Below are 12,553 nucleotides of genomic sequence, written 5' to 3' on the forward strand. Positions count from 1 at the left end.
CCAGTGATGGTTGTGATGCAGAGAGAGAGACAGACAGACAGAAAAAGAGGGATTGAATGGAAGAGGGATTGAATGGGAGACAGATTTTTTCTCAACTCTGTGTATCTGATCAATTTTGTTATGATATTGAAAAACACAGAGGACATGACCATATGAACATTAAAAACACAATAAAATATGTATTATCATCGCAATACATTCAGTACATGTTTACTCATTTCTTCTTTAATAAACTCAGTCACTGACACGAAGCAGAATATGGGCCCAGTATACTGACTGAAGAGGGCTCTGGGCATACACTTATTTTTGTTTTTTAATGTAATCAGTCACTGGCATGAAATTAATGAAGAAATTTGGTGCATTAATGCTCAGTGAAATCAATCATCAGATGAAATATAAATTAGGTCTAATATACCCAATTAAGAGGGCTCTGGACATGTATTTTTGTTAAATCTGTCATTTTAAACAATATACAAATAGGGTCCAATATACTCAGTAAAGAGGACTCTGGACATGTATTTTTAGTGAAATCATGTATTAAACGAAATAGAAATGAGGTCTATTACACCCAGTTAACCTTCACCGTACTTTGTGGGTCTGACAGACCCATTTTTGCCTTAAAAAATGCCTTTAAAATATATTTGGTGTCCGATTAATTTGAAATTTCATGACTTTTGTTGTCACAACATATGCATCATTTTAGTAAATTAATGTACACTTTAACTGATTAGTTAATCAGTTACGTAATTGTGAAAATTTTTACCTGCATTCCTACGTTGTGGGTCTTACAGACCCATACTCCCCAAAGAAGAGAAAACACTAAGTACCCTTATTCGTAATTCGTGGGTCTCTCAGACCCATACTCGCAAAAGAAGGGAACAAACCAATAATCCCTTTGTACTACGTGGAACGAAGTGATTGTGCGTACGTGACTGATGATACATAGGCTACCTCACTGCTTCTGTAGTTGGCTGGCACATCGCATCCGGCTCTCACGGAGAACACAACAGTACAGCAGGCTACCGGTGTCATTGCCTCAGGCAAGTTATATTTTGATGATTATCAAGTTTATTAATTGCCATCAAGTTAGCTTGCCATCTGTTCGATACTTTAGGTCGATTCCAACATCGCCATCTCTGAAGGCATCAGTAAGCATTGCAGAGAACATGAGGCTGAACAGCGTTGGAGCCAGGACGCAGCCTTGCTTGACACCATTTGTGACAGCAAAAGGAGCAGATGTTTCGCCATTGTCATGGACTCGAGCCTGCATGCCTTCATGGAATTGGCTGACCAAGGAAATAAATTTCCGAGGGTATCCGTACTTCTTTTTTTTTTTTTTTTTTTTTTTTTTTTTTTGCTGCCCCATCATCTGCGCCGTTGCAGTGGCATTACTCCCACGCCGCTCATTTAGATTCCCCCATACACGGCCACACCCGGGTTCGTCCGTCGCAGTCCCAGCGTCGGCAGTCCACAGGGAACCATCGATGTTAGGTCGCCTGGAGGCCACACACCAGAGGAGACCCTGCACTGCTGCTGAGTCACTTCAGTGGTGTTCAGTGGTGCCTGTTCTGTTTTAACGTACTTAGGACACCACCTACTAAGCCCCCTACTAACGACAATAATGGCTTAGTCGCGGAGCCAGACTGAGCGAGCGTCTCTCCCAGAGTGGAGACCGCCACCACGTCCCTCAAACAACAGCCCCCCCATGAATCTGCCGACACTGACGACATTGACAGGACTCACCCAAAGCACGGAAGTGGAGGGGTATCGAAACTGAGGTCACCATGAGAGCAGGGCATGAAAGGTCACAGACTTTGAGACTATTTTGTTTATATTGATGACGATGAAGGGGGAGGAGGATGACGATGATGATGACGATGTTGCTATGGAGGTCCATTTTGGTTTGGGACTGCGTGACAAGGCTGTACTCTACGCTTCCTGTCATAATGATATCCCGGCGTTAACCAGGCCCGAGAGATACAGACACTTGCAGTGTTGGTCAGGTAATTAGAGCAACACACCCAAAGACGCATCCTTGAAGTGGATGACACTCGACTGTGTGGTCCCAGTCTCCCCATTTAAGCCCACAGCACACTCAGCTCTGGGTAGGAGCCGGCCACGGGCCGAAAAACCCACCTCCGCTGGGATTCGAACCCGCGTCCTCCCAGCCATCAGTCCGCGACGCTAACCACTTCGCCACGGTGGCTGGTAGGGCATCCGTACTTGGCCATGATCTTCCACAGTCCCTCTCTACTCACGGTGTCGAAGGCCTTGGTGAGGTCGACATAGGTGGAGAACAGAGCAGCATTTTGCTCCTGACATTTCTCTTGCAGCTGCCTTGCAGCAAACACCATGTCGGTGGTTCCGCGCTCTTTCCGGAATCCACATTGGCGCTCAGGCAAATGACCTTGGTCAAGGTGTGCTGTGAGGCGGTTTAGTAGGATCCTGGCAAGTATCTTGCCTGCGATGGAGAGCAAGGAAATGCCCCGATGGTTATCACAGGCTTGCCGGTTCCCCTTTCGCTTGTACAAGTGAATGATAGATGCATCTTTGAAATCCTGGGGGATCATCTCTTCTTTCCACATGAGTGAGTACAGCTGATGGAGCTTCTCAGTCAGCACAGTGCCTCCATCGTTGTAGACCTCTGCTGGTATGGAGTCTGAGCCAGGTGCTTTGCCACTGGATAGCAGATGGATTGCTTTCTGGGTCTCAAGAGGTGTTGGCGGATCGTCCAGTGTTTCGTTGATGGGGACTTGTGGGAGACGGTCTATGGCTTCATCATTTATGAAGGAAGGGCGATTTAAGACACTGTTGAAGTGCTCAGCCCAGCGTTCGATAATTTTCTCCTTCTCGGTAATCAAGGTATTCCCATCTGCACTGAGGAGGGGGGATGATCCTGAGGATGTGGGGCCGTAGACTTCTTTTAAGGCATCATAGAACCTCTTCATATCGTGCCTGTCAGCATATCCCTGGATCTCATCAGCTTTGTCACTCAGCCACTTATCCTGCATCTGGCGTAACTTTTGCTGAACAGTCCTGCGGATGGCATCGTACGCATCCTTTTTTGATGTGGACTTTGGGTTGCTCAGGTAGGCTTGATGCAGACGGCGTTTCTCATCCAGAAGCTGCTTGATTTCATCACAGTTTTCATCAAACCAGTCTTTGTGCTTTCTGGTCATGGGTCCCAGGGTCTCTGAAGCTGTACTATAGATCAGCTCACGCAGGGTCCTCCAGTCAGACTCCACATTCTGGTTGTCCAGAGAGGCGGATTCCAGACGATCTTCCAGCAGCTCCACAAAGGACTGTTTGATGGTGATGTTTTTCAGCTTAGCGATGTTAAGCCGTTTTGGAGCCTTCTGGCCTTGGGGGCGTCTCTTGGGCTGGATTCGAATATTCAGCTTCGAGACTACAAGGTGATGGTCTGTCCAACACTCGGCGCCGCACATGGTCTTTGTTACACATACATCTTGCCTATCCCTTTTCCTGACGATGACATATATATATATATATATGTGTGTGTGTGTGAGTGTGTGTGTGTGTGCGTGCGTGCGTGTGCGTGTGTGTGTGTGTGTGTACACCCGCACATTCCAATATTCCGTTGCTCCTACAGTACACATGCAAACACACACATACCTCATCCTCTACACACACACGAACACACACACACATGCGCGCGCGCACAGAGCTCTCCTGACGTGTATACTTACACGCTCGCGCACGCACACAAATACACACACACCCACACACACACAAATATATATATATATATATATATACAGAGGCTGCCACACATACACACACACACACATACAGAGGCTGCCACACACAGACACAGACACACACATACAGAGGCTGCTATTGATTGGCCGGAAGAGGGGTGGGAAAAGATCTGATGACAGGAACGTGTTGCTCAGTCTATTGAAGTTGGAAAAGCCCACATTAATTTGTATGGGTCTGTCAGACCCACGATGTATGAATAGGGGGTAAGCTCTGGATTCCTTCTTTAGCGAGTGTGGGTCTGTGAGACCCACTAAATATGGATAAGTGGGAAAATAACCAAGTACGGTGAAGGTTAAGAGGGCTCTGGACATGTATTTTAGTTACACTCACCGTCTGTGTATTTGTGTGAGACAAACAGTGTAGTGTCAGACAGCCCTTCTCACAAAGAAGTACATTTAGACCAAAGTTATACTTACAGCCTCTGACCTTGTAGTAAAAGAGCGATGGACCTTCACTGCTAGCGATATCTGACAATATACCAGATTTATTAGGTACTCCTGGGGACGGGACTAGGCGCCATCAGCAATGTCTGACATACTGCTATATCCCAGAGAAAAGACTCCTGGGGAAAGGATCTGTGATGGTACACAATGTCTGGTATATGTGGAGTTAAGTGCTCCAGGGGACAGGAAAAACATGGCCTGTATAAGCAATGTCCGGAGAGCCGAAACAGAAGCCTTGAAAACAGCAGCAGCCCACATCAAGGTCAGCCCCTACGCCAGCCACAATGTTGTCTTCCTGACCGACACCCTGTCCATCTTGCAGGCCCTTTGGTCCAACAGAGATCCAGAACTCAACAATCTGTCCTCTCTTGCCTCCCTCTGCACAAGTCAAACAGTCACCCAGCAGTGTATTCCCTCCCACTGCAACGTGCTTGGCAACGAGACTGCTGACTCCCTGGCAAAGGAAGGCACTACGAAAGAGCAGATGGACAGGTCTACCAGCTACTCTGAATCCAGGACCATCATTAACCTCTTGACTGCACTGTTGACATACGGCATACATCATGAAATGTCGCTCACTAATGCTGTATTGACGTGCGCCGTACGTCATGTTACATCGTTCTATGTTTCAAGTCCTGCATTACAGAAAAAACAGTCTGCTAACCATTAAATTAGCTCCCCTGAGAGCTCTTTATCTCCCGAGTTCTGTAAGCTAAAATTAGGATGAGATAGAACTGCGTGAAGTTGATGCCGAAGACGCTGATTTTGACATGGAGGGGGGTGGGAGTTGCTTGACAAAACTGAAGACAGACAAGATCAGCTGATTCAAGATGCAGGTGGGTGTTTACGAGGTTTGTCAGTTTATTATTGCTTTCTGTTTGTTGTAACAAAGAATATGACTGCATTGTGTGTGTTTTGAATGTGTTAGCTGTGGTAAGTAGCTTCGTCAGTCACTGATCAGTGCGAATGAGTGAGAGTCAGTCAGTCATGTGTGTACTGTGTGTGACTACCACAGCGCAAGTAGGCGTGGTCACTGGCTGGCTCATTGTTGATGACAGCATGTGTCACTCGCCTAGAGCTTTCTGTGTATTCGTTCTTGAGTGTGTATTCGTTCGTTGTTGTTGTTGTTGTTTTGTGTGTGTGTGTGTGTGTGTGTGAGTGAGAGAGAGTAGGGTTGGGGGAGGGGGAGAGGAGATGTTTATAAAATTGAAATCAGAGAATGATATAATACAGAATTGCATGCCTACTTTGTAAATGCAACACTTGTAGAAGTGTGTGTTTGTGTATGTGTGTTGTCATTTTGTTTTGTACGAGAAAGAGAGAATGAAGGGGTGTGGCATACCATGAACCAGTTTCAGTGTGTGTGTGTGTGTGTGTGTGTTGGGGGTTTGGGTGGGGTGTGTTTGTATTTCAGCTTCTGAAAACAATCAGAAATAAAATGGTACCATTTCATAACCTTTTTATGTGTAAAAAACCCCTAAAAAAACCCCCAACAAACTTAGTCTTTTATGCAATGTGTTTCAGGTATGCAGCTTGGTGATGATCATGATGTTCATACTGAACCATCTGAGTTGACAACTTGTCACAAACCTACAGCTGAAGACCAGCAGCAGCAAGACCAAAGGGCAGTAAACAAGCCTCCAGTAATTCTGGATTACAACAAAAACATGGGTGCCATGGACCATCATCAAATTGCATTGCTGAAATGCACACATCCTCTACAAAAAAAGCAGGCAACAGCAGTACACTCCTGGACTTCCAGAAGGATGTGATTAGTGCCATGATTTTTGGTGACCAAGACCCAGACACTGCTAAAGATGACCACGCTGTTCGTCTGTGTGAACAGCACTTCATTGATTTCATCCCACATACCCCACAGAAGGCCCGGCCACAAGGAGGTACAGAGTCTGCTGGAAGAAAGGACAAAGAAAGGATGTGAGGTTCTACTGCCCAGACTGCCCCAGCAAACCAGCACTGTGTCTTGAAGACTGTTTCTGCAAGTACCACACACAGTGTTTTTACTGGCGATAGATGCTGGGTGAGTACACCCTTTGCATTCTTTGTGTGGACTGTGTTGGAGTCTTATGCACCTGGACACTGTTGCACAGCCTTGACAGTGTGTGTGGTTGATCACGACAGCCACAAGAAAGACTGGTTGATAATCTGGTTGATCTAGCACCTACATAATGGAATGACAGTCCCATTTTTATTATTATTGTATTTTATGGAATTTTTGTGTCAGATTGACTCATTGTTTGAACATGTGAGTATTGAAAACAAAATCTTGGCTCAGTTTCCTTTCATTTGATATATACTTTTATGCAATTATCTTCAGTACTTTTTGAAATATAAGCAAATTAAAATCAACGGCGTGTTTTTCTTGTTTTTCTGAAATTTTTCTCAGCATAGGCTATAGCAAAACGTACTAGCAGTGAAGGGGTTAAGGCCAAGCTGCAGAACAAGTGGAAGCAGCAGCATCCACACCACAACAGAGCCTCCCGTACTACCGGCTGACTCATTGAGAGCAGGTAGCCATTTTCAGGCTCAGGACAGGCCACAACCGCCTGAAACACCACCTATACACAAAACTCCGTATTGGCGACACAGAACAGTGCACCTGCAGAACAGGCAGCCAGACAACAGAACATCTGCTGCAGTCCTGCCCGCTCCACCAAGCGCTCTGAGAGAAAATCTGGCCCAATCCAATCCCAGTGGCCCGGAAGCTCTATGGAGGACCGAGGGACCTGCAACGTACTGCCGCCTTCGTCAAGGAGATGAGGGAATCCATCTGATAAATGACAAACGAGACAACAACAACGATGTCCGGTACAGCCGATGAGTTATTGGTCATGTCAAAAAAGGCCTTCGTCCAGGCAGTTTTTTTACTATGACAGCGTAAGTGCTGTCCAGTACAACTGGTGGCCGGTATACGCGGAGTGTACTGTATATGTTACGGAGTATTTTCCACTGAAGAACCCGGAGTCTACTCTCTTGTGTTGTTTGAAAAGCTAGCAGCCAAGATTTCTCTTTGATTTGATAAAATCAAATTTCCTGTGCCGAAATGCAGAGGAGCAAGGTTCAGTGCATTTGGCCCATCTAGTGTTTTCTGGAAGCCACAAATAGTGCATACATTTTTCTCCTTGAGATATTATCATTCATGATAATTATTATTTTTATAGAGTTGAATCTTGTGCAGAGAGAAATTGAAGCACTAACACACCAGTCATTCTCAAGCTTGCATAACTCTAATTCACAAAGAAAAAAATCATCATCATTCTTCGTCGTCTTCTTCATATCGTATATCATTGTTATTATATTTCCTCTGCTTATTATATTAAGTGTGTGGTGATAGGAGTAGTTGTAGTGATGCTTGTCGTCTATGTTTTATGTCTTTCCACTTGCTTGGTTTTGTACGGATCTTGAATTTGTTGAAATTTGACTTCTGAATACAATGAAATCTACAACTGCACTCTTATTGAGAAAAAAGCTGGTTGTGGTTTTTCTTCATCTTTATGTCGTTCCACTTGTATTATTGTTATTATTATTATTGTTATTATTATTATGAGCATTTATGCCTAATCTAGAAAATAAGCCCTGGGTGTTTACAAATTGAAAAAAAAAGAGAAAAAAAAGAAGCTAAAAAACCAACAAAAAACATGTAAATATCAAAAAGGAAAAATGGAACACAAGATACAAATCATTATTAAATTATTCACACACACCCTCATCCCCCCTCCCCACACACACCCAAACACACACACAACACACACAAGCATCCGAGTGGAATTGGCATGAGGGTATGTAAGGATGAATGAAATTGGAAAGATACTGTGGACCAGCAGCCTCAATGGACTTGAAACAAAGAGATTATTTTGTAAACAATTCTTTCTTATACTGGAAGCCAGTGTGAAGCATGAAGGAGAGGAGAGAGGTAGTCAATTTTAGAGGAATGAAAGACAAGGAAAGCAGCATGGTTCTGGACTTTCTGAAGTTTAGCAATGCTGTACCTAGGTGAAGCGACAAGAAAGGAGTTAAAATAATCCAGGCGGGACAGCACAAAGACATAGAGGGGAGTTTAGGTTGTATCTTCAGTCAGGTGATGATGAATTGATGCAATTCTGTGAATTTCAAAGTAACACAATTTGCAAATATTTGCAATATGTTGCTGATAGGAAAGAGACTGGTCGAGTATGACACCAAGATTACAGATGGAAGAGGAAAGAGGAATGTCAGTGCTACTGAGGGAGACTGAGGAAGGAAGAGAGACTGAGTGGCAAAGTTTTTGTTGGGTGATAATCATGATTTCAGTTTTATCCTCATTTAATTTTAGCTTGTTTTTAGTCCTCCGTGTCTTTAGATCAGAGATGCAGGCCTGAGTAGAGTCAACGAGCAAGGGAAGGAGAGACTTGTATATATTGGACAGATCTTCAGATTTTAGTGGGGAGGCTATTTGGTGAGCACTGTTAAAAGAAGGGCACTGTAGTAAGGGGTTTTATGTGACACCTTCTCAAAGAGTATGTGTGTAGCCTTATGTTACAGGGGCCGGAATATTTACTTTTAAACACATGAGCTACCTTTTTGGGCAGTGCTCTGTGTGTGTGTTTCAACACACATATGTGTGTGAAAGAGATGTTAAGTGTTATGTCTTGTGCATCTTTGAGAGAAAATGTGTGTGTTTGTGAATGCATGTTTTATCTGCTTTTTTTTCTAATTGTTATAATTCTTTGATAATCATCTATGATCTAAATATGTATTTGTGATTATCAGAGCTTTGTTATAATTATCTGTTTATTTATAGATTGCATCCAGTCAATCTGCTTTGTGTTTGAAATAATTGTTGTATCCATATGAAGAGCCAACACTGATGTGTACAATTATGACCAGTGATGGGTGCTTGGTTGCAGGGAGCTCTGACCCAGCTGATCCAGTACTACCATCGCTTTCAGAAAGTCTTGTCTCAGGGACCCTTCCGTGTTATGCAAATCAGAAATGAACTTATCAATATTCATCATGTGATGGTGGAGGTGAAGCGATACAAGCCCACCTTCTGATCATGACTTCTACTGTGACTCTGTGTTGGGACTGTACCCAAAATCTTGTTAACAGTTTTAAAACCATTCTTTATAAATGGATGTCATTGCATGTGTTTAGAAAGAAAAGGCGATTTATGCTTCTGGAAAACTGTGATGTGTTTTTTTTTTTTAAATTCTAATGTAAGTTGTTCCAGAATCCAGCAGATAGTTTAGCATCTGCATTTTAGTCATCACAACTATAGACATTTTAGATTTTTTTTTTTTTTACTTTATTTATTTTATTTTATTTCTTTTCTCTTTTTTTCTTCTTTTTTTTTTTTTCTCAAAGCCTGACTCAGCGCATTGGATTACACTGCTGGTCAGGCATCTGCTTGGTAGATGTGGTGTAGCGTATATGGATTTGACCGGACGCAGTGATGCCTCCTTGAGCTACTGATACTGATACTAGAAAAGTTGCATTTTGGAGACACTGACAGATTCACTCTGAAATACCACAATTTTCAGCCTTAAAGGGATTACTTTAAAAAAAACAAAAAAAACAAACAAACTAAAATCTGACCCCTGCATCTTATTGGCTGATTGTGCCCTATCAGCTTCTGAAAACTAAATTCTGACCACCTCGTGGTGCCATCTGACACAGCAAACTCAATAATGACAACATTGTTGATCACAATAAACATTCATGATCACACTGAACAGCAACACTTTGGGTGTAAATTGTCAAACAAATTGTGTGAAAAAAGTGTGTGTGTGTGTTTAATGTTTATTGTAAAGACTTTGAGCTCTCTTTAAGGGAGAAAAGCACTCAACAAGTATTCATTATTATTATTATTGAAAGAAAGCAGCAGATAACAGAGCAGATAAACACAGTAACAGAGTCTAGTCAACAAGCAGACAAAATCAAGTCAGATTCTGATTTAGTTTTCTGAAGGTGACATCACTACTTCGAAAAACAACATCCGCTGTTAGTAGAGACAAAATGAGACTTTCACTTCATGGCAGATGCAGCTTATTGGATGTGTGCACCTAACAAGAGTTCAAAATGTTTTGTCATTAAATTCAAGGGGCGCGCCTTATTCACTGTAGCGCCTTGCAGGCCAAAAATGACTAGTCATTTTGAGGAAGATAAAGAAAACATGTAACATAGGCAGCAGACTGAATAATAAGTTGGTGGTGATGTCTCTCATGCAGATTTTTTTCATATTCAAACCACAGCTTGGAAGCTCATAACTGGTCTGACAGTAAAGGTTGGGGTTGTATATAAAATGAAATTTGTGAAAATTTCAAAATGAACAGAATAATCAGACCAACTCTTGTTTGTATGTGCGCTTGTGTGTGTTTGTGCATGTATGTGTTCATGCATTTCTTTTGCTGCTTGATCACAAGTGTCCTCTTAGTGGTATTAGACCTGTATTGTAATAGAAAAATTTCCTCATTTTCAGATGCATTAAGGCTCTTTCTGTATCAGTTATTGGCCTGGCATCCCACCCAAAACTATTCTCATAATGACCGTTACAAGAGGAGAACCTACACTAACCTTAACATAAGCCTTTCATTTCCGACTGCAGATATATCTGCACTTTAGGAGTAATCAACTGTCCAGCCAGTCACTTTAATAAGTTTACTTCCTTATGAATGATGACTGCCTTGATGTGTACTTGAAACCGTATCTCAACAAGTTTTGGCTTGATTTTGATGCAGTTTTATTTTGCATTTCATAAAACGAAAAAGTTGTTGAAAGTTTCAACATGGCTGCCAGGATGTATGGTATAAAAGGGGTGCCTTGCCAATCCATTCACCTGTATTTTTTCCCAGCTAGTCTTGAATGATTTTTTGTCTTTTTGTGGACTTGATAATTTGGCACTCTTACTATATTGTATTCTTTTTTGTGCCCATAGGGTGCCTGTTCACAACTCTTGGTTTTGTATGCCTGTTTATGATATGTACATATAGCTTTGTTTATTATGTGTAATTATATTTATTTTAGGTGTTTTTGTTTTTTTTACCTCTAAAAAATTGACTGAACAGCCAAACAGAGGCATGTCCTTGGTTTTTGTGCACTGATGAGACTGTACCTGTGTCTAATTTTCTTTTCCAAGTGATTTTTGTTGATTTTTGTTCTGATCTTGTTTATCCATGTTTTACAGGACCAGTATTTGTTTTGTTTTTCAGCAGTGATATGGCTTTGTGATAGGCTGGGCGAAAACAACAAAACAAAGAGGAACAAAAACAAAGACTATACTTTTTTGTTTTTGTGCATTGTTTTGATTCCGCATCACAGTCTTCACTGAAGTCCTTTGACAGACAAGTATTCTAACATTAACACACACATTGAGTCATGACTGTGCTGGACTGGACATCTGCTGCGAATAGAAAATGGCCATTTCATTGTATTTGTTTTTGCATCTGTGGAGATGGGATAATATAAGATTTTACAACTTGTAAAATCTGTTGGGTTTTGTTGGTTTTCTTTTTGTTTTTGTTTTTTTGTTTTTTAAAATTATTTCTTTAATTGGATTTTGCATGGTTACTGTTTCTTGTAGTGGACTACTGCAATCATTTTTTGACATTCCCAATAACTTGTTTATGAAGATTGTTCTGCCTGTGTTTATGGTTCTGAGTGTGTGTGTGTGTGAAAGAGAGGAGATAGGGTGAATGTTTTGTGAGTAGGAGAGAGGGAGGAGATAAGGTGACTATTTTGTGGTTTGTGTGTGAGAGAGAGATGAGATGAATTTTGTGTGAGTGTATGTGTGTGAGAGAGAGAGATGAGATGAATTGTGTGTGTGTGTGTGTTCAGAGGGAGGGAGAGAGGAGATAAGGTGAATGTTTTGTGTGTGTGTGTTTTATGTGAGTGTGTGTGTGTGTGTGTATGGGACATTTTTCAGAGTCAAAGTTCTACTCTTCTAAAATTCTTGCATGCACCACAGCCAAACAGCTTTTCAACACTATGAACAATCTACAAGGTAAAATGAAAATCACTCCTCTCCCTACAACATTTTCGGTGCAGGAACTCACTCAAAAGTTTTCTGACTTCTTCACTGGCAAAATATCATGCATTCGTGAGAAGCATGACTCTGTTGCGTCTCCTTCACCCATTAAAGAATGTGTGTCCAGTGGTCCTGTTTTACATTGTTTCCAACCAGTTACTGAAGATTTTATGAAGAAAGTGTGTCTGAGCGCTTGTCCGAAATCCTGTGAGCTTGACCCTGTCCCCGTCTTCTTTGTTGGTTGAATGTACTGATGTTCTACTGCCACATATTACTCATGTCATCAATTCTTCCTTACTGTCTGGTCGTT

At 42.1% G+C, this 12,553-nt stretch overlaps 1 protein-coding gene across 2 annotated transcripts in view; it reads left to right on the plus strand.

The window, feature by feature from the left end:
* The window catches only part of LOC143289817 (vacuolar protein sorting-associated protein 52 homolog), a 98,525-nt gene extending 86,678 nt beyond the window's left edge, over nucleotides 1-11,847 (plus strand). The window contains exon 15 of one of the 2 annotated variants that reach the window (XM_076598980.1): nucleotides 9,128-11,847. In XM_076598980.1, coding sequence (XP_076455095.1) covers nucleotides 9,128-9,274 — 147 coding nt within the window. In that variant the 3' untranslated portion in view covers nucleotides 9,275-11,847. Of the gene's footprint in view, nucleotides 1-4; nucleotides 1,276-9,127 lie in introns of those variants that run through there. The other variant, XM_076598981.1, reaches the window with a different exon arrangement.
* The last annotated feature ends 706 nt before the right edge of the window (nucleotides 11,848-12,553 follow it).

The sequence above is a fragment of the Babylonia areolata genome, chromosome 14 (assembly GCF_041734735.1).
Source record: "Babylonia areolata isolate BAREFJ2019XMU chromosome 14, ASM4173473v1, whole genome shotgun sequence".
NCBI classification, from domain to species: domain Eukaryota; kingdom Metazoa; phylum Mollusca; class Gastropoda; order Neogastropoda; family Buccinidae; genus Babylonia; species Babylonia areolata.